The sequence below is a fragment of the Corvus hawaiiensis genome, chromosome 4, assembly GCF_020740725.1.
Source record: "Corvus hawaiiensis isolate bCorHaw1 chromosome 4, bCorHaw1.pri.cur, whole genome shotgun sequence".
Classification (NCBI taxonomy): Eukaryota; Metazoa; Chordata; class Aves; order Passeriformes; family Corvidae; genus Corvus; species Corvus hawaiiensis.
Window position 1 is genome coordinate 15,667,404 of NC_063216.1, and position 23,157 is coordinate 15,690,560.

At 41.0% G+C, this 23,157-nt stretch overlaps 1 protein-coding gene across 1 annotated transcript in view; it reads left to right on the top strand.

Moving 5' to 3' along the window:
- The first annotated feature begins 21,900 nt into the window (after positions 1-21,900).
- The window catches only part of VWF (von Willebrand factor), a 123,609-nt gene continuing 122,352 nt past the window's right edge, over positions 21,901-23,157 (top strand). Inside the window, exon 1 of the mRNA XM_048300124.1 lies at positions 21,901-22,039. Within this exon, the coding sequence (XP_048156081.1) occupies positions 22,010-22,039 (30 nt within the window). The 5' untranslated portion in view covers positions 21,901-22,009. The remainder of the gene's footprint in view (positions 22,040-23,157) is intronic.

Consider the following 23,157-nt stretch of genomic DNA (forward strand, 5'->3'; position numbering starts at 1 on the left):
TTTAGTATTCTCAAGAACATGGAATGAAAATAGTGATGTGGCTTTTTGTTTTCATTCCATATGAAGGATCTGGAGAGAACATTACACTCTTCCAGGGTGTGATGATCTGGTAAATGCAACTCTCTGACCACACCTGAACTTCTCTGACTACTGGAATGAGACTGTAATCAACTGAATTTCTGCATAACAGAAATCACTAATGGAAATTCATGACCCTTGTAAGAAGTACTTCAAACTGATTTATTATTTTGAAACTTTGTATTTGCATGGGATAATAGGCATTTTGCATGAAATATTTATTATCTGCACTTAAAATTGATCTGGGTGGTTAAAGTGTTATTTTGTCCTACTAGAACAGAGAAAAACAAATTCAGGATATTGCTGATAAGAAGAAATCAGAGTTTACCAGAAGCCTTTTAAAATTACCCTTCTAATAATCCAGACACAACACTAACTATCTATAGAGCTTTCCTCTAGAGATAGGCTGAATTTTTTTTATCCTGTTAAAATGTGAAACTGAATGTCTTGTTTGGGCCAATAGTGAAGAGAAGAATCATTTGCTTCTCACCAGGAAAGATTTTCTCCTCAGACTGCCTGATCCAAAGGACCCTGATCCTCTGATTAATATAGGAAGGCAAAGGAGAGTAGGGGTTTCTCTCCTGACTGTATTAAAGGATGGTGGGATTCTCTGGTAAGTACTGCAGAGTTCTTTGCCTCCTTGACCTGTTTTCCCCATATCTCTACCTTAAAAATATGTGGAAGGACTGGTGTCAGCTAGCTTGAGGCCTTTAGCCTTCTTTACATAAGCAATTCCAGGTCTTTTAAAACGTTTCAGCTCCATTAAAAAGCCAGGCATAAATGGTTGGAACTGCAGAGAGATAAAGTACAAAGCTTTCCTCACCAAAGGACAGGGATTAACAGATTTCTTGAGTGTGGGTTAAAGGAGAAAAATAATAACAACATTTTGTTCTTTTTAGAGAAATAACATCTTTGACTGTACAAGCCAGGCACAAAAGAAAAATCCCTGAATGTTGTTTTGCTTGCTTTTTAGCTTCAGTGATTGTCTTTTGCAGTGACTGTGATGCTGGGCTGGATCTGTCCATCTGGTGGGGGATGGGGCTGTACAAACACATCACTTCTCTGCTGTCAGGGAGCTGGGGATGGATTTTGAAAGAGGAAATAGGAAGCCACAGACCCTACGCTGATGTCATCTGGGTCATCCTAAATTCTCGAGTTCGTCCATGAAATGTAACATGGAGTGCCTTACTTCTGGTCTCACCTTTCCAAACAAATTTTAAGGTACTTTGGTTTATTTCAATGCACCAGTAATTTGGAATGGTGGTGGGTGAGTGGTTCCTTCCACATCTGGGGCGGGTGAGTGGTTCCTTCCACATCTGGGGCTGCGAGGGAGAGGCTGATCTTAGAGCTGGAGAGTCAAGACTGGCATTCCATTGCAAAATGGACTGAGTCATGCAAAAATGATTCACAGGGTCAGCCATGCTGATAACACTACGTCAAAGGCACTGGCCTTTGTTCCAGTGCTGGTAGAAAAGTGTTTGGTGTTTGGTATCCATAGCAGATAAATTCTGGAAGAACTCATGCTGGGAGTAAATCTGTGCATCCTGGAAGTGTGTCTGCTTTCTGCCACATGAGAAAGGCTTTGAAGAAACCACACAGCCCTGTGGGATTTCACTAGAAATTAGGCCTTCCGCTATAACTGGAGGTGTAGCTGGAAGTGAAAACCCAAAGTCAGACTCCTTAATTTTCTATGTTTTTAAAACACTTTCTTGTTTTTAACTGAGATTTGAAGAAGCTTAGAAAAGATTTGGGCACATCCTTGCAAATATTTGGCATAAGACATATGTGTATGATGCATGACTAGAGATAATGTCAGGAGAGCAACTGGAAAATCTCAATATGAACTTGGGAACCCTTAAAAATTGTTTCATAATCAGTTATCATTTTACTGGAAGATCTCAACATTAACTTAGAAACCCTCATGAAATTGCTTCATAATCAGTTAACATTTTCAAATTTTGAGATAAAGTGCATGGGATAAAAAGCAAAAATTCCAAAAAGCATCCATGCCAAATAATTCAGACTTCTTTACTATTACCAATGATGAAGGTAGACTCCTTCACAAAGGAAGGGTGATAAGAGGATGGAGCCTTCCTCTGCTCGGTGGTGCCAGCAATAGGACAAGAGGGAATGGGCAGGAACTGATGCCCAGGAAGTTCCACCTGGACAGGAGGCAGAACTTCTTCCCTGGGCAGTGACTGAGCCCTGAACAGAGACCAGAGAGGGTGTGGAGTCTCCTCACTGGAGATATTCCAGACCCCTCTGGACACAATCCTGTGCTGTGTGCTCTGGGATGGCCCTGCTGGAGCAGGGAGGTGGCACCAGCTACTCCACTGTGGTCCCTTCAGCCTGACCAACTCTGCAATTCTGTGATGTGGAAAATGTCATAATTTTACTTAGGGAGAAGAAAACACACTTGCTTTTTTAATTGTTGTGAAATACAAAAAATAGTCTGGATGCCCCTTAATTTTTCACAACAGCAGTTTGACATCACTGGAAGTGTAGCCCATGGCTTAACTCCTTTTCAAGTTAAACTACCATTTAAGCCCCTCATGCTGCAGATAGCAGTGTTTGTACCTGGTTTCAGTGTGAGAGCAGGCTTGTGACTGGAGGACAGGAGACCAAAGCTTTAACAAACAAATGCAGCAACTCTGAAAGATTGCAAAATACTTATTTGGAAATCATGGCTGTAACGTGTGTGCAGCTCCAAGGGTGATTCATCTAACTGCTATGTTGATGTCTGCATGTGTCAGACCTCTCAGTGTGGGTGAGGTTATTTTAGGAGCAGGGGACAGGAGTAGGGACACAGACTGTGGCTGCTGTCGAGGTGCAGGCAGGTTAGGCAGGTTCTTGAGCACAGGGCCCCATGCTGTGACACATCTCCCTTGTTACAATACAGCACTGTGGTGTGTGTGGGGACTTAGGGCAAACCTTTCTAGGTGTCAGATTAAAAATCAGGCAGCTGAGGCTCGGCTATGACTGTTGTGGAAAAATAATCCTGGTTTTTCTAGCGCACCTGAGAGAGAAATGCAGGCACCATCAGAAAAGAGTGGGATGGCTTCAGGTCTGATAGCCAAGAAAGCCACAGCTAGCACTTGTGTGTTTAACAGTCTTTCTAGATGCTTTTATTTCCTCCTTCAAAGGAATAGAATAGAATAGAATGGAATAGAATAGAATAGAATATTTCAGTTGAAAGGCACCTACAACAACCATCTGGTCTGAGTACTTCAAGGCTAACCAAAAATTGAAGCATGGTATTAAGGGCGCTGTCCAAATGCCTCTTAAACATGATCAGTAACAATGGTCCCAAATCTGAAAATATTTCTGATTTTTGTTCTGTTCCAGCCAGAGGTGGATTTCCAGGTGTTTTCCTCAAATTCCCCTGGCAAGTCCCAGTGTCATGGATCCACAGAGCACAGGTTAGGGAGGTTCTCAGGCTGTTCTCAGTGCTGTCAGGTGGATGACTAGGAAATGGTCAAGATATTATTTTTAATCAGATTCATGGCTCCATTAGGAATTTTACAATTTAAATTTCTGGTTCAAAGTAATCTGAACACTCTGGCAGAATCTCAATTAACTGTATTTATAAACTCTTTTGTATGTATAAGTATAAATATTTTTCATACCTAGCTAGAAACATTAGTTATGGAACTGAACTTTGAAATGCTGAGGGGTTATCTTTCAGTCAATTTAAGAAAGCAGGAAAAGTAATGTTCAGCAATGGAGAAAGGAGGAATATTTTCCCCCAAATTTTCAGTTATGCAGAAGTGTTTCAGGACATTCTTCCCCCTCTCCTCTCAGAAAGAAAATAAGCTTTCTTTATGCAAATTCCAAGAACTAAAAAAATTATCCAAAACCCCGAAAAGTCATACATGAAAATTAAAAAAAACCAAACCAAACAAAACAGTAGATGCTTTTCATTTTTAGCAGTAGTGGTTTAATATTAGGATCTGTTTTGGTACACAAAAAGGCTCCCTAAGATCTGTCCTCACTGAAAATTAGCAGGACTTAATTATTTAGTGGCTATTTTAGATAAGCTGTTGCAGAGTGACCTCCTCCCTCAGCACCCTGCAAAGGAGAGGGTTTCATTTCTGGGTAACCACGTAGCACTGGCAGGTGAAGTTAAGTAAGTTTTAATTCCGAACTAGCACTCATCTGAGGGAGCTGATCTAAACAGATATTCCAACACAGGTTTAATTAATGCTGGACTAGATAAGGCTCATTTTGTTTTCTGGATTTGTTTTCAACTTCATTTTCCAAACATGGATTTGGTTTTTTGCATTTCACTCTTTGGTAATTAAAGCAGCTATGCATAGCCTAAAGTGTGTGGATTAAAAAATAGCTGTTTGTAGGATTGAGCTTTGTGTTTTATTCTATTGATTTCTCTTTCTTATTCCATACCCTCCCCACTCCAGTTCTTAAATTCTTCTCATATTTTCTTGGTGGTTTTCCTTTCCTCCCTTCAGTTTCTTCTAACTATCTTGAGAACCGAGGAGGAAATATTGCTGAATAGAAGTTGCAGTATTGAATATTGCTCCTTTGAAGCTGTTAGCTCTTAAGATGTCATGTGAGGTCTCTGAGAAAAAAAGTGTTACGGAACTGTATTTCAAAAAGAACTGTCTATTTTTGCCATTCTAGTGAGGTCATTGACTTTAATAGCTTCTGTGAGATGGTCAAATGAGCAAGAATAGGGTTTCCAAATATTTCTGGTTACAGACTCTTTATGTCCTCGTGAGGTCTCTGGTCATTTCCTACTGGTCACGTCACAGATTGCTCCATAGCTGGGGAAGCCTGTGAAAAATCACTTCCCCTTTCCACCAGCATCTCTTTTTTAACTTCACAAAATCTTTCCTACAGACCTGGAACAATGTTCAGGGCTTGCAGGTGGGAACTGCTGCTTTAGACCACAGTGTATGGGTCATCCCAGCTGGTGTCACAGGAGGCCTGTTGTTATCCATAGGAAAACTCTTGACAGGGCTTTAATTGCCAGTGGTCTTGGCCTGAAGCTTATCTGTTAATGCAGGGAAGGCTTCTAACATCTCACCTGTTTTACATGCTGAAAATCAGCTGACAAAATGTGCTTTTTGTGGACCCATCTTTTAAAGAGCATTTGTCTCTAAAATTACCAGGAGGTACTTGAGTATCTTCTCAAAGCTTTGGTACATAATGCCAATGTCATGCAGTGTTGCCATTTTTACTTTTGTCTGTTTTTAATGCTGTCAGAGTGGAGGGCAAATTGGAGTGGGCAGGCCTCCAGTGAGTATGTGCAACACGTTATGTAATTTATTTAGCCACGGCGGCTATGAAAAGCATGATAGGATGGATACCTTCGCTTCCCTCAGCACTTCAGAGCCTTTGAGCAATCACAGTTGCCATTGTCAAATGTAAATCAGCTGGGAAGCTCTTGCAGGAGACTTTGTAGAGGTGATGGATGTGTTCTTGGGAGCTGAAATCCATCTGCTTCGATTTTTGTGCTGCCTGTGCTTACTTGGACATTTATTTTTTAATTTCAGTGATGGAAACAGAGAAGCATAGATCATCAAGACCTGCTTGAGGCAAACCAATCTGTGTCTTCCAGAGCAGGAGTGAGAAATAAGGCTGCTACAATCAATCTGGGAGTTTCAAGCATTGTAAAATGGAAATAACTCCCATCTTTCCTGGAAAAGGTCTTAAGAGTTCAGCAAATAGCATGGAAAAGGAATACATCCTGTACTGGGGCTGCTCTTTAGAATAGGTAAAAGGTGTAGAAGCCAGGATGGGGAAACTCTGGATGTTGTGATTCAGTTTAGACAAGGGAAGTCACACCAAGTTTGAGCTGATTGCGTCACCATTCTATCAGTGAGTGTATTTTCATTAAATCCAGCAGCAAAGCAAGATATTCAAGAAGGAACAGGTTGCTGAACATGCTTTCCCTTTTCCATATGATACCATCAGGGCCAAGGTAACATCCTCTCCTCAAAGACAAGATGGGGTGGGTAAAGTAAAGTAAATACATTTATAGTAAAGTAAACGTGTTTATAATAAAGTAAATATAAACATATTTACTATACTATAGCTTACAATTAGTCTCATGTGTTTCTTGTTATGAATCACACTGCCTTGAAATGATGGACACACTTCTCCAAGTGCTCTAAATTACCATTAATTAAATGATGATTAATTAAAGCCTCCTGAAGAGAGCTGGGCCAGCACATACTCTGCGGTATCCCCCAGGAAGGATTGTTTCCATGGGAAGGCTTTCAGGGAATAAGGGATGTTTTTAAAGCCTTGTGTTTCTTTCTCTGTCAACTTCAGCTTGTGTTGTGTTAAACTGAAAATCTTCCTTTAAAGGCTGAGCTATTACTCTACTTATGTCCTATATTGACATAACTTGTGAAACTTTCTTTCTGTGGAGCAAAACTATGGGACTTTTGATTGTTTGGTGAGCCCATAGGTGGATTTAAATTTGGCACTAACAACTGCAGTGCCACAACCTCCTTTGATTAAAGCTCTGAGGAAACTGGTGCATAAAAACAAGCATCAAGATAAGGCATAATTGAAGACCATCTCTTTCATACCTATCAAATGGAGTAAGGACAGAAAGCCTCCTTACAAATGGTTCTTGGTTATGTGCATTTTTGGATTTTTTTCACTTTTGCAAGGAGGCAGACTTAGCTTCTCTACATCTTAAGTTTTGTTTATTTTCTTATCTCAAGTCTTGTAATATTTTCTGAAATAAATCTCCAGCTGAGAAGTTAAAGAGATAGTAGATAAGCATTATTATATTATTTTGGTTCTTCTTGTATTGACATAATTAAAATCCTTTGGTTTTGATTTGAGATGTTATCTTGTTCAGCTCAATACTAAATTTGAAATTATATTTATACTCTGCATAACCATAATACTGAGGGGGAAAGATGTTAATAATTAGTATAATTGAAGTAGGGGGGAATTATTTCCTCTTCAGAAATCTTTTGAGATAGCTGAAGGTGTGCTTTCTCAGAGATAGACTAGATATTCTTATTTTCTAAAGATATTTTAGCTGCTTTTATAAAGCCTGTGAAAACTCCTTCTGGAGGAAGGAGGGATAGTCTCTTCAGATCACAGGGAGGATAAAGGTTTGAAATAAAATAGACCCAAACCCAGATAATCCAGATCTAGGGGAAAAAAAATATAGGAGCAGTAGACCTTTTAGAGAGCCTTGGGGAAAGGAAGAGTAGAATTTTTAATTCTAACAACCAAGTCTTCAAACGCCAGTAGGCAGAGGCAGACTGTGAGGTGTGTCTTAAAACTGGCATGTGGTTCTAGTCTATTAATGGCTCCAAAACTTCAAGAAAAGCCAAGTAATAAATCACCTTTCTAATAGAATACTGCGATCCTGTTTGTCTGGGGGCTTTGTGTGGTTCCTTTGAGTACATTGATATTAGAGTTTGATTTATAGCAAGTAAACTTGTTCCTGAAAATGGAAAATAACCTATTGTATATCTGAACCTGGACACACCTGTACACAAAATGAACCTCAGTTCTGCCCGTCTAGGTATGGTCTCTAATATGGTATAAAACCTGACATGTCTAGTTAATATTAAGTGTGGGTACAGGTCTTGCATAAACACTGTGGATTTGTGATTTTTTTTTTTTTTTTTTTAAAGTGATTTCATTTTTACCTTCCATTACTTGCATACAAACTTGTTGTCATGAAGGTAACCAGTGTCTGGTGTGACTCATCATGGAAACTTGAGGGAATGTTTGGCTGGAATTTCTAACCCGTCAGCTCTATATAAAGCAAGAAAGGGTTTATTTTGTTCAGTCTCAGCGTTTGGTAGTGACTTTAAGCTGTAGTGTTCAGATGCCCTCACATCACAGGGCTTTGTTCTCATGAAAAATAAGGGTCTCTTAACAATGCTCAGCGATGAATCAGCTGTGTGGATATCTAAATTTAAGTTTCTATACTTGGAATTAAGGGCTTAACAGAAATGGCTAAGCTTGAAGGTTCTGCCGAGTATCTTTATTCAGAAGCAAGTCACAGAAAATAATCTGAAAAGGGTGTTTGATTTTCTTTAAGATTACCTTTGTGACTTTAGCAATCATAAAAGATGCTGGAGAGACAGGAATGGAAATAGATCAGAAACCGATCGAGTGTGGCATGAGCTGTAACAACGGATTTACTCTGGCCCCACCTTGAAATGAAGGGACCAGCTGGATTTTCCCTGCAGAATGGCACCTTTTTACCTGGCATGGATATCCTGATGCCTGTCTCATGTCAGGAGTAGGTGTATTCCCTGTGCATATGGCTTGAGGTTGCAGTTTAGGGCATAGCAAGTGTCACTCCACCTGACAGTGTCATTTCCTGAGCATTTTACTCTCAATTCTTTATATGGAAAGGATGAGAGAGGCATAGCTTTTTTCTCTATGTATCCTCAGCACCCTTCCTGCTCTAATTTCTCATCAGGGCTGCTGGTTTATCGCTTTTTTCTCTATAAAATTCTGTTCTCCTTGCTTTGCACTCCTCTTAGCTAAAGCCCAAACTTTGTATTTCCACAGTGGGGCTTGAATTGCTTCTTTAACTTTCTGGGTGGAGGAGGGAAGCCTTCTGAAAAGAACACGGGAACACTTTGTGCAAAGGGCTGGGTTAATAATTCAGCATTATCCTGGAGCACACTAGGATAGTCAGCAAGTATGTGATATTGACGATTTGCCAGATACCAGAGCTCTGGATGACTGGAATATATTCTTCAGAAGGCTGTGAGATCTGAGTACACAGCTAATCTTTTCTATCCACAGAACTAACAAGTGTGTCAAAGCTGGGTTTTCCACTGCTCAGCTGCCACTTGGAAGCAAAACTTTTAGGAAAGTCTCACATCCTATTTGAGTACCTGGATTAGAAATGCATATTTCAAAAAGCCTCCACATGTAATTCAAAGTCATTAATTTTGGCATCTAAATATGTGGTGTTCAAGTGCTTGATCCTACCAGACTCAAGGCTGGGATTAGATGATCTAAAAACAAAGCTAAAAACCCCACAGCAATGGTGTGATATTTGTGATGGATATTATCACTAGTTTTTTTGCCATTTAATGTGTTCTGGTCCTTTTAAAGTAAGGGCCATGCACCTTCTTGGGGGCAGCTGTTTGCCTTGCCTTGGCTGCTGTGAACTGGGTCAGGAATTGGTGGGGAATGGAGAGGGGGAACTGTGCTTTCTGAGGAGCTTCAAGCCCAGGATGGGAGACTTTCTATTTCTTTGGTGTCCAGTTTGAGACACTAGGTCAGGAAATTGAGAACATTTCAATCCTCAGATGTTTTATGTATATAGTTTCACAAAATACCTTCTATGTGGAACACCCCCCACGCCAGTTTCTCCAAGGAATCTATGGAAAATTTACAGCTGAACTGAGGTTTCTGGTTTTCTAGGTAATTGTCTCATGTATTTAATAGATATAATAGGTATGTATGGTCTCCAAAGAATATACAGCTGTTCTGTTTGTTGTGTTTTGGGTTTTTCTTTTCTTTCTTTTCTCTTTCCTTTTATTCATGTCAGTAGACTTGATATCGGGTTTGGGATGAAGAGGAAGAAAGGAATGTCATTCTCTCTGCAGATGATTTATTTTCTATGTCTGGGACTAAAGCAAATATTTCTTTTCTCCTATTATATTTCATTCCTAGGGTTGAATCCAGAAGTGACAGCCTTCCCATTAGTATGATTTGTGGTTGGTTTGTTTTCATTTCAAGGGCTCCTCAGCACAGCTAGCAGCAGCCCAGTAGGTACTTTTCCACTGGATGCAAATCCAGGTGTGTTCTTGTCATTTTAAAACTTCACAGTTAAAAATGCAGAGGAAATTTTCCCCAAACCAGTTAGAACTGTATTTGCACAGTTAGAATAATGCAACTTGCCTTCTCTTATCACACTGATCCTAGTATTGGTGTTGAATCAGTACCAAAGAGAAATCCAGGGAAATACATTTAAAAGTTCAAAGACATTTTTATCTTAATACACCAGCATGTGATCTGGGATTATAGCAAATGTAGTCGTGCTTCAGAGCAACCTCACTCTGACACATCCTGGCCTGGCAAAGTTAGTACTGTCTAGCGAGCAAAGCCTCTGCTCAAAATCAGTGTTAATAAACCTCAGATTTAATCTGGCCCTTGCTGGACTTGGTCTCATGATGCTGCAGGGGCTCGTGCCTGCCGGAAAGGGTGTTTTCCTTGTATCTGAAGATGTGCCAAAATAGTTCCCACAGCAAGACTGGTTCTGTGGCAGCAGGAGTTGCAGAAGGGTAACAACACACGTGCTGAAGAGTAGGAAAGTGAGGAGCCAGAGAGAAAAGTCCTGGCACCTGACAGGGGAAAGCCCTCAGAACTTGTCCCTCTTCCCTCTGCCAGTGAACACAGCTGGGCTGGAAAGCTTAGGGTGCTTGGGGCTGGGCTCCTCCTGCTCTGTCTTCTGCTCTTACTCTGGCAGAAATGGTTTATTAAGACCAGAAATGACTACTGGGCAGCCTCTATTATAACAGCAGCAAGAGAAATTTAGATTTATTCCTCTTTCCCATCAAGCAGGATAGATTTAAAGTATCCATCTCCCCAAGAGGCAATCTTTACCTACACATTTCTTGCTTCTCAGCAGTTGGCATTTATAGCACCTTGTTAGTCCCTGGGTTTGGAGATCTCTTTAACACTGGGAGCAAGTTATTGCTGTACATCCTTACCTTTCAGTGAACAAGGATTTTTGAAAATTGCTGTTTTGTACACATGTCTGGGTTTTTGGAAGGGATTTTTCCAGGATGCTCCTTTAACCCTGGCTGACTATTTTGGAGTCTCTGGCTTCCTGGCAGGGACTATGTGGGACACACAGTGCTTTGGCTGTGTGCTCGTTTTTTTCCTGTTTCTTGATCTGCTACACTCCCTCTTCTGGCTTAGTGCAACACAGTTTCTGCTATTTCCCACACGGGGCATCCCAGGATGCGTTAATTGGTTGAAATGGTCAGAGAGAGCAAGAATCAAGGGCACTGGCTGTGGTGATGAGTCTGTAAAGGACTGCTAGAAAATAGGGTTGAGGACCATCATTTTTTCACTGCAATAGCTAACAAATGCAGTGTCCCAAAATGCTGGGACACAACTATGTGAAATGACCTTTGCTAATAACTGAGATGGCCTTGGTAGATCCCTATCTGAGGGGCTCTTGGTGTGTTGACAAGGAGGGGGGAAGCCAGCATGAACCTCTGGTGCTTAAAATCTTCTCTGAAATAGTCCCAACGTTTGTTATAGAAGTGTGTGAAGCTGTATACCATGCCATGGCACTGTATTTTTACCCTTTTCAGTGTACAAAGCTTTGTCTAGACTAGGATTTATGTCACTTGTGTGATTAGCTCCTTGGTGGCTGTAAACTCTAGCCTAGGTATGTCTGTGTCTTTCATCACTTGCAAAGGCTTTACCTTCCCTCTATTCCATGGGATTAAATTTGACAGGTTCAGTGCGTGTGGCAGAGCTCAGTTTTGACTTTTGTTTTGTTTTAGGGTTTTTTTTATTCCCCATATGGTATGGTGCTGATGCTATTTGTAAGGCAGAGCTGTGGACCCAGTCCCCACTTTAACCACTGCACAAACTGAAAACAGCATGAAGGTACCAACTCCAAATCATTTGCAGTGTATGTAAAACATGAAACAAAAATTCCTTGTAGACAGGAGGAGCACAGAAATTAGTGAACCAATACTGGCCACGTCCTTGGCAGTCCCTGCAGTCAAGCCACCATCCAGGTCCTGTTTTGCCCTTTTGCCCTGACAAGGTGGTGGTCTGAGCAGATCATCCTGCCATCACACATTTTAATCTTTGTCAGGATAAATGTTGTGAGTAGTATTTGCATTTTTTTGATGCCACTGGACTGCTCAGCTCCGGTACAGTTCAGCAGTGACCAGATAAAACCAGACTGAGAACAGCTGTAAGCATTATTCTGTCCAGAACATCCGTATCAGATTTATCTTCCTGCATGGTTGAGTAGCATTTCTGGGGAAGTTCACAAACCTCCCTTTGTCCCCACCACACATCCTTCAAACAGCCTCCTTGTTCTCCTGGTGCCTTACTTGTTAAGCAAATTAATTGATGAGAAGGGATGCTGTGGTTCCTGAGTTGCTCAGAGGCTTTCTAGCATTATCACTGGAAAATTCTAGATCTTCAGGAGATACAATGTGCCCGTGGCACCTTTGGTTCAGGTATCCATCTGTCTCCTTGCCCAGTTCCCTTATTTTTCAGCACACTGCTTGATTAGACTCCTAGGGATCTAAGGAGGCCTCCCAAACTGGGATGAAAACTTTTTGGAAATGCAACGTTTTCTAAATTTTTTTTCCCCCTCACTTAGCTCAGTTATCACCAGATTGTGGAGTTTTACAGGTCTAATGGGAATTTCCAGACTTTGAGCTTCTGTGCTTCTTCCTCTTTGATCAGGAGGCAGGACAGGAACTTTGCAAATCCTATGTCAGATTTACCAGATGGAGCATTAAAAAAATATGTCTGTTCATATATAAATAATTTTGGGACCAGTACCAGAGTTAAATATCCCTCCTTTCTTTACAAACTACAGTCAGGGGAAAAATCCCCATGGACTGGTTTGTAGTGAGGCAGTACTGGTAACTGCTGAGTGGGTGCTTCAGCTTTTCCTTTTCTGGGAAGATTCCCTCTTCCCCCAAGGTTGCTGAGAGAGCACATAAAATCCCATGATTTGGTCAAAAGTGGCTGAAGAATTAAATATATGTTAAAATATGTATATAAATAAAGTTTAAACCAGGCTGAAAAACAGGCTTTCAGTACATATCTTTAGGAAATTTTGAATTTTATTTTCCAGTGCTGTTAATTCCCAGCTGTCAGCCAGGAGCCAAGAGATTGGAAAGAGCCTGGTCCCACAGGGAGGAGCTCAGCATGAATTTGAGTTCAGTGCCTCAAAAGCACCTTCAAGGCAGAGGCTTTCCATAGTTTAGTGGAACACAGAGCTTTGGACATAATAAAATGTCGTATGAGATGTTTTCTGATGCTTAACAAATATGGCAGCTGGATGTTTTTAAGTCTCTGGAGGGATTAAATCTGTGGTTTAGCCCATGTTTGTAATTTTGTAGTTCCCAATGCTAGTCTGATTCTTGCTGGTTCTAGTTACTGGAAATTCAGGCTCCAGTGCTTTCCAGCTTTTCCTTGAGGAATGCTTTCTTTGCTTTTCCTTCTCTGAACAACTCTTTCTGCTTTAACTCAAGTTACAAGGTTTTGACTGCGAAGCTACAAATAGCTGGAAGTAGTGTTAAAATATTTAAAGCTTAATTTACTTGTAAAACCAGTAGATTCCCAAGCCCTGCTGAGGTCTACTCAATGATCTGTGTAATTTTTTTAGCATAACTTCCTCTCTCAAGCCTTCCTTCTGTGGTCTTCCTACTGATGCTTTGGTTTGGACAGTTTTTTGTCCTGTGTTTGTGCAGCACTTTAGTGGGATGCTGGGCTGTGAGTCTTGTAGGTGCTCCTAGGGATCTAAAATGGAGGTATTTTTCTTTCCTCTTTGTAAATAGAACTCTTTAATAAAATAATAAATAAAATTCATTTTTTTCCCTCTTTTTAAATAAAATGTAGTGTGGAAGGTGTTTTCAGTTTGAGATTTATGCAATCAGCTCCATGCTTTTGAGTCTGGAGGAACATCAGTGTGTGTTTATGAGAACCAAGTTCCATGTTGTCTTTTAATAAACAAGATGTGACTGTGGTCCTGATTTAGAGAATTAAAAGGTATTGGTCTTTCTTTTTCTTTCTGTTTTCCCAAAGAAATGCCTATACTATAATGTTTTATAATGGATACAAAGTATTTTCAATGTTTTTTGTCTACAGAGAAGTTGTTCTACTTTTGCCACCATCCACGTATAGAGTAATTGATGGCTCTACATGTTAAAGAAATAGTTTATTTAGAGAATCACAGGATAGTTAGGGCTGGAAGGGACCTCTGGAGACCACCCAGTCCAACCCCCCTGGCAAGGCGGGGTCACCGGGTGACACAGGAATGCATCCAGGTGGGTTTGGAATGTTTCCAGAGAGCGAGGCTCCACACCTTCCATGGGCAGCTGAATTCTCCCTCATGTTGAGGTGAAACTTGTTTTTTATGGCTTACACTTGTAATTAAATTAGTGGACACTCACCACTTGTAGTGAGCTGCTCCCTGGAAGCAGTTTTGGCCCTTCTGCCATCACTGTAGTGGCTATAAAATTGTCTTTATGCAGTGAGTGTGGCACCTGCTCTAGCAGTACCTACCATGCATCTCTGCCTCCTGTCACCTGAGTGTGATGACATCACCTGGGATGTGATCCCTAAATCAGGGGAGCAAGGAGAGGAAACAATGAGAGTAATACATGGAATGATGAATGCATGTATGTCACAGCATGTTAATTGAACAGCCTGTATTAAAGCAAAATGGCTGAAGGTGACTTAACTTTTGGAAAACTTTGGCATTCATTTTCTGAAGGAAGTTTGAGGGAAGATGATTTTCCTGCCCAGAGTGGGAAGGTGGAATGGGAAAGAGCAGGAAAGGCACTGCACCCACCATGGTAATCCACCAGAACACCAAGTCCCAAGGGTGGGTGCACTCTCCTCTCATCTCACCAGCTTCAAATTAAACCTGACTTTGGCCATTCTGTGTACTCTGTAAAATCTGCCTTAACCTTCCTGAGATCTCTTTATATCCATGTGTGAATCTGTCCTTCAACAAAGCCTGGCAGACTGCTGGGATCAATAGCTCAGGTGTGTAGATGCCTTGGGGCCTGAGGACTCCCAGAACTGTTTGGGTTTGAAACAGAAGGGTGTGAACAGAAGTAAAAAGCCACTAAAATATACAGATATATCCATGCTTGCAAATATCCTCAGGCACTGTTCCTTCTGAATACCGTGCATTTTTCTGCTAAGCAAGAGAAGGAAAAAGGAATATGGTCTGATTACTTTTGTTTCACAAAGAAAAGAAGCTTAATTTTTAACTGTTTTGTGTTTTCTGAACAATTTGTTGCCATGATTTTGTTAATCAAACACACAAACAAGATCCTGTCTTTTTATGGTGCTTCTAAAGGTAAAACCTTTGGCAATGGGCTTATAAAATAGTGAGCCCAAGGTATCTCTCAGCTTTGATGTGTTCAAAAATGAAATTTTTATTAGGATGCAGTTTTGTACAGTTCTTGTCCCACGTCAAATGGAAAAAGATTGGCCTATTTGGTGCATTTTTTTTTCTTTTTTTTTTGGACCAAGTAAAACTTAGAGGGTACTTTTAATGCAATTTCTATAAAGTTCCATAGTTTAGGACAGTCCAGTGAGAGAAACACACACACTCCATTACCTCCAGTCTGTCATGGGTGAGCACCTGGCTCATGGGTTGGGCACAAAGGGTTATAGGAATGAGGTGTCATCAGGCTGACTCCATGATCCTTGGTCTCTTCCAACTCAGGATATTCTGTGATTCCAATCCCTGTACATCTGCACTGGCAACTTGCTTGGTGATATTTCGGAATTGTAGAGTATTTGGGGAGTTTTATTCGGATGCTAAATGTGGGGATTGGGAGTTCTTGTGAATGTCTCAGCTTTGTTTTTCATTTTGAAGTCTCTACCCTTCATGTTTCTGGAGAAAATCTTATAAATGCAAATCTTTGGTGGTAGAAAAAATCAGAAGTCATATGAGAGAGCCAATTAATATTCTAGAATTTCAGAGTCCTTGTATTGTGGTTGATGTATTGTGATTTTAGGATATGTACTGTATCCCAATATGTGAGGAAGATTTCATCATTTGAGCTGTTGTTTTTTTTTTTCCCCTCCACTCCTTGTGCTTATATTGGATCACTGCAGGAAAAAAAGGGTGGTGGTGGGGAATGTGCATAAAACACAGATTTGTTGATCACATAATGGTGCCAATTGTTCCCATCGGAGCAGTGAATGTTTCTGGGACTTAATTGTCCTCCACAATGAGTAACATGCTCTGTCTTGTACTGGGGTAAATCAGCCTTTCAGAGGGAAAAACACGTGATTTTCGTCTTAACGATCTGCTTTTTGTTGGAGTTGGTTCTTCCTTGGCATTATAAAAACGAGTGAAATAGCTTTGTATGGATGCAACTTCTTTCCTTTTCACAAGCGATTAAGATAATGTTATAAACATTTAAGGTAATGCAAGGAACTTCCCTAGGCCGAATTTCAATCTTAAGGGACCAAGATCAACCTTGAAGATGAAGACTTTCAGAAACACCCTATTATTCCATGGGAACTGACATCTCTCTCTAGTTCAGTGGAATTCATAGCACTATTCCCAAGTTTTTTTTCAACTGTTCTGTTTGTTTGATAGATTGGTATTTACATTATGCTGCTGGAGGGTTTTTTTATGAATTTTGGTGGATTTATGAAAAACACACAGTGTATAACAAACCTTACAAATCTTTAGTGAGATCACAACTTTGGAAAATTGTATTAATGGAATGTGTCTAGGCACCTTTAAGATTTGCCATGACATCATTTAGGTGAGTAGAAAACTCACCAACAACTGAATGCTCATCACATTGACTATATGTTGCCAAATGATAATTTACCCTTCTAAGGTGTTTTGTTTCTGATTATTGATAGGATCTATCTCTGCCTTATGCTATTTAGACTGCTGAAGTGGTAGGAGATGCTGGTGAAGGGAGGGAGGGGTATGGATGGTGCTGCATTCTAGGAATAGCAGCAGTGTTAAATATTTAAACCTGGCCCTAGCTCTGGTATCTGGAGTTAGAGATGACCTGTGAAAACCATAACAAATGGGGAGAAATGCACTTTAGAGAGGCAACCTGGAGCTCAGTTCATTGAACTTAAAAAGGGGATGGTGGAGAATTGTCTTGAACTCATTGTCCAGGAAGGGATGTGGAGAAAACATTTCTTTAATTTCTATTAATGTGCTGTCTGAAGCTTGGACTAGCAGAAACTTGAGTTACAGCGAGTGTTTTTAACATAGTGTGGTTTTAATTGTCAGAACAGCTTGCTAACAGTTGTGTTGAAATGTTAAATGAACCCCTGGCGCTGTTCTTGTTCGAAAAATAATTAATTTGGGACAAACCTACAGGGGTCAGCCTTGAACACAGAAGTTCCAGCTGGCTCCTGAGTTGGGCACTTTAACAGTAGCGACCCTGGAAGGAAACCTGTGCTTTTTCAGGAGCATCTCAGGAAGTTTGTCATTAGTAAACTTCTTAATTAGTAAATCTCCCAGGGCCCTAGAGCAGCCCTGTGCGTGGAGCAGAGGATGTTAATTAATTTATCCTTGCTTACATGCTTGTGATACAAATACACATAGTACTGTTGCTGTCTTACTGCACACGGAGGGGAGAGGGGTGAAATTGCTTCTCAAAGCAGCAGCACTGAGTCTGTGTTTGCTCCCTTCTGTAATGGCAAGGCCTCACTCTGCAAAAACAACCACTTAGGCTTTTTAATTCTCATCTGGGAAACTGTGGCTCTTGTTTCAGTGGCCATAACTGCTGAAATTCCCGTGTTTATATGGATGATCAGTTGTGATTTAGGACTAGAATCACAGATACTTAAGAGCTAGGTGATTCAAAATCAGGACTTTTTCTTTTTTGTAAGAACACACACAGAAGAGAAAGAAGGCTTCTCTCCTGATTTTATTTTCATCTGTCTCCCCACACTAAGAGGATACTTCCCATCTTTTGGCTGTTCATGTTCATTTTTCCTCCTTTCTCAGTATATTAGTATTTTCCTGTCAGGACCAATTTAATTAGTGGATATATGCAAGTGGGTGCATATATTGGTGTATATCTGCACATGCATGCATTCATTATGCTTGATTAAACCCCAGATTAAAAGTTAAAAGACCGACTGAGGACATTTTTCATATCTGAGATTGCTGCATATCTGAGGGTGATTGGCGAATTTAGTAATTAATTATTGCACTGTATCTACACAGTCACAAAGTGAATTGTTACTGCCACTGTTTTAAAGACCTGCAGCCCAGAAGTGTTGGTTACTCATTATTTACATGGTTTCAGCTAAAGACATTTCAGCAGCCATGCATCTGGACAAATTTAATCCCAGAGGGAAGGATGGACTGCTTTTAAAGCACAGAGTTGGAAAATTGACAGGATGTCATGCTGCATAATTCAGGCCGTCATTTTCTCTAATTGTATTAACGGAAAAAACTCCTTTGCATTTTATGTTTTGGTTTTTTTTTTTTTTTCTTCAGCAGCCTGGTGGTGATTTTGTGGTGGTGCAGTGGCTGGTGTCTGATGTCAGTGCTGATGTTATGACAAGGGCACTGAAATGTTTTGCTCTCTCCAGAACAAGGCTCCACGAATGGCAAACCTCCCACAGGGTAATTGTGAATAACGTGCATGTATTGGGTACCCTGCTTACAAAATCTTATGCCTATAATACACCGTGTAAACCAGTAAGACTATAGAGTTTTGACTAACTGGGAGGGGGGAAATAGGAAAAACACAATTCCGGGGGTGGGGGAGGAAATAGTTGAACTGGCCTTGGCTGGCTCTCTCTATGCAGGGAATTTCAACCCGGGGTGGAGATACAAGACATTAACAAGCAAAAGAGAGAGAGCAGGGAGCGCTGCCTCCCAAGTCTTCCAGGAGGAGGCTGGAAGTGGGCGATGCTCTCCCGGGCTGTGCTGTTCTGCCGCAGGAGCACACACTCTTCCCGGGAATGCTGACTGGTTGGCGTGTAAAGTCGGGCGTGTCTCCGCGGGGTGATACCTTTCTTATATAAGGCTTAAACTGTCCGCAGACTAGGCGAAAAATCACCCCCCCTGCCCTTCTGTTTAATTTCTGGTGGCTCTTTGTAATGTAATGCAAATTTGTGAGGCTTTTGGCTCTTCAGCTAGCACCGAGTAGAGTGCACTGCACTGCACTGACTTCAGCAGAGCAGTAGTAGTTGGCATCAGCTGAAAATTATGTTGTGCAGCTCTAATACTCTTATTCCCTGGATATGGAGGAGGGATATTTTGCTTTGGTGCCGTGCTGCAGATCGTGGGGCTTGCAGGATGCACTTTGGCTCATCAGCTCCAGGTCAGGATGCTACCTGGCAGGTTTGGAGCCTGAAGAGTAGCACCCAAGAGCCTCGCTTCACCCGCTGCAGCCTGAGGTCCTTTTGTCTTGGATGACTCCAGTTACAACCCTTGGAAGGGCAGTGAAATTTGAAATCCCGTGAGCTTGCCACCAGGGAAGGAGTTAAATTCGTAGTAAAAAGGATTATCTTGGATAATGCCCTTCCCTGGTGGGCTGCCCAGTCAGGAGGGAAAGTGTTCAAGTGTTTGCTTTGCCTTGTGAACTTCCCAGCCTATGGAAGGATGTCCGGAGGCTGAGGGCTTTCAAATGCAAAATGAGAGTCGTTGGTGCCTGCCATCCTCTCTGAGGGGTGTCTTTCTTTAAACCATGGATCGTTAACTGTGCCAGGAAAAGGAGCTGAGCACTGTTGACCCCCAAAGTGCACTAAAGCCCCTGCAATTCCTAGGGGACTAGAGCTTTTGCCCCTTTCCTGGTCTTTTTTGCCCCTTTCCTGGTCCTTTTTGCTTTGTTTCACTGTTGGATCAGTAATGGGAAAGTTAATTTGAATCTCAGTTGTGGAAAAACACTGAAACGTACCTTATTGCAGACTGGGATAGGATAAAGAAAGCTGTCTATTTTAATTTATTTTATTTTATTTGGGTGTTTTTGTGGGTGTGTTTGGTTTTTTTTGTTTTTTTTTTTTTCTGATCAGAAAGTGGGATTCTGGTGGCTAGCAGCAGTTGCTTAGGAAAAGAGAAGTAAGAAATAAAGTGCAACATTAAAGGATGGGATTTCTGTTTCTAATACTCGGCAGGGTAAAGACTTTCTAAGCCAAAAGCTGTCTCTGATTCATCACTTGATCCCTGAGATTTGATCCCTGTGATGCAGGGACCCTTCATTAATTTGTCTGACTCCTTTTTGACACAGTGACCTGTGCTGAGACCTTCCAGTTGTGAGCTTTAAAGGCAACCCCCTGAGGATTTCATTGATTGCTCCCACCCTTTACCCTGGGAGAAGAGAGGAGCACTGATTTCTTACCTTCTCTGTACTGTTTGTGATAGGACCCACAAGGAGCTTCTATCATTTCTCTGATTTTCCAAGATTGGAAATTTCCTCCACTCGCAGAGAAGTTGCTTCCTACCTCTGATCATAATTTGATCTTTTCCCTTTCTATCCTTTCCTACATTTCTGAGTGCACCCTCCTTCATTTGACTTTTCTGTGTGGCATCCGAGGATGTGGTGTTTGGGGTTTCTGTTTACTCAAGATGCCAGGAACACTTTTTTAGATGCCGTAAAATCAATCAGTGCTGTTGCCTGCAGAAATTAAGTGATCCTCATGCAAACAAATTTTGTCCAGGATAGAGTACTTCAATTCAACTTGTAGTTGTAGCAGGGCCAGGACTTGTTGCATGCAACCTCGTATTTGAACAAAGCAATGAAAAGCAGTATTATGGATAATTTTTCTCAGAAGTCCTTCCTGTGCTGTTTCCAAGAATGAACTATCCATGGTTTTTTGGCAACACTTCATAGTTGTTTACGTATATTCTCCTGTGTCTCAGGTGTACTGTTTGGAAAATTACATGTCAGAAATGCCCAAACATCACGAAGCTTTGTGTTGGAACAATGTACAATATCAGTCAATAAATGCAGTCTTTAATTACCATTTCCTTAATTTTTTGGGGAGAAAAAAGACCCAGGATGAAAAAAGGAAGTTTGTTCTTTGTGTGTCTATCCCAATTAATTTTGTTTGTTATGTTCCCCAAGGTTGCTAACACACTTAAGTAGTGTCACAATGTCTGGCTTATCTGAACCAGCACTGTTTTTATTCTTAAGGAATTTTTCCAGGTATTCTCACTCTACATTCTGTATGTGCCAAACAAAAAAAGTGTGACTCAAAGCCCTGCTGGATTTAGATTTGCAAGAGGAAGTTGCCAAATGAAGTGACTTATTTGGTGCTCAGGAAGTCAAAGGATTAGAACTGAGAAGATGACAAGAGACCATGGTGATAGGAGATTTAATTCCCCCTATCCTGAGTAATACTGGCATTCCCATAAAGAAAGGTTTAGGGAATATCTCTCTGGGAGCACTCATGTTCAGGCTCTCAGGGCTAGGAAGGACCTGCTGAGATGTGGCAGCTGGACCCAAGGGGAGAGAATAACTCCCAGTCAATGCAATGTGTTGTCTCCTAAGGCCTTTGTTAATCCTTGTAGTTACTGAAAATATGAGGAATGGGACATGGAAAGTCAAGTAAGACTTGACAAACTCTGGTTTTTGCGTGTTTTTGCTCAGTGCTGTACACATGCCCATAAATTTTGTGCCCGTTGTGCAAACAAGTCAGTGCAGGGTTAACTTGTTACCATGTGTTGTTCCAGAGGGTACCTCCATCAACATTTCAAGGATCAAATGTGTTGCTCTGATAGAAGGTGGCAAGATTCAAGTATGTTTGCACCTAGAGAACAAACCAGGGCATTACTAGCTCTGAATTTTTCTTTTTCCTTTAAGGCAGTTGTTTAGAAAAAAAAGTCTGCATGATTCTGTGGCCTTTGAGGTATGGAGCATCCTACTGTTCCTCTTGAATAATGTTCTGTCCAATAAATATGCTGCCTGTTGGCTCAGCCAGTGAGATTTGCCACACATACACATGTGAAATGTGTTTCAAAGACTTATCTGTCAGATTTTCAAACAATTTCCCCTCATTGTACCTTCCTGGCAATCAAGACTGCCTGATTTCCACGATAGCAATTTAATCTATTGTCTTGAGAATCAGGCGGATGTGACGTCTGGGTTTTTATCTTTCCTCTTAAATGGACAAGAGTTCCTGGCTTGTACAAAAACAAGGGACTTCAGACCAAAGCCATTCCAATCCTGACTTCTGAAGCAACAGGGGAACAATGGTGGTGTAAGCTATAGGTGGAAACTGGCGGAGTTTCTTGCTCATGTGCAAGAGGAATCTCGCACAGAAGAAGGTACATTCATTTCTAATTAAGCCAGTGAGAAAACTGGAGAGGGTTTTATACTGGCAGATCTTACTGGATTGTATTCTGATTTGTTAGTGGCACCTGCTGCGTTAGAACTTGGGGAAACTCCATCTGCAGTTCAGAATAGAGCGAGAGGTGGAAGGGGACTGACGGGAAGGGGTTTACACCTTGCCTTTTTTCTCTACCTGCTCTGTAAAACAGAAGGGTTAACAAAGAACAGCCGTGTCTGATTCATCACAATAATGCTGTGCATGCACCAAAAATACAGTAGCAAGTGTGTAATCTGAGAATAATGCCTACTGTTTTCTTCACCATTCTTTGTAGTTGCATTGCCATGCAGTTGCCACTTCTGAGCTATCTTGCAGCCTTATGTCAGTGAGGGATTTGCAGCATTATATTAGAAAGATCTATTCTAGAATTCAGTCTTTTCCTGTCTTGTGTAAGTAAGTCAAACTCAGTGTTTATTTATGTGGCTGTGAATTGGACCTACATGACTAATAGCAATAAGAAGTGTGTGTCTATACCTGAAATCTCAATTTGTCTTTGCAAAATGCATTGTAGTCTTTAATTGGAGGGTTCCTTTAGGAAGAGGTGTGTCTGGTCTTCTGGCATTAATGTATTGACTTTGGTATATTTAAGCCTCTCTAGTTGCTTATATGATCACTGAAATTAATTCCCTTAGATCGAGCTCCCTACAGTTTTCATCTTTAACTATTGATGTTTGGCCACAGAACACATGTAGTTCACTATCTTCATGACCCTCCTATCCTATTATTATTATTAATTTTTAAAGGCCTGGTCATCCTGGAGGTAGTTTATATGGAAAACAAAGGCTGATGTTTTGGTTGTAGAAAGGAGGAAGCAATGCTAAAACTGATTTTGGTGAATGAAAGTTTTCACTCTGGGTCTCTAATCTCTGCACAGTTTCCTCCCATTCCTTCTTGCCCCTTATCTCAAGCATGTTATCACCCTGAAATCAGTGGATTGTGCTTACAGTGGTCTGCCAAGCAAACCTGCTGGGTGGTGCAAAACCTGTATAGTCTTTCTTTCCTTCCATGGATGTTTGGGCAGGGTGCAAATCTTGTGCAGCAGAGGTGACTTCTACT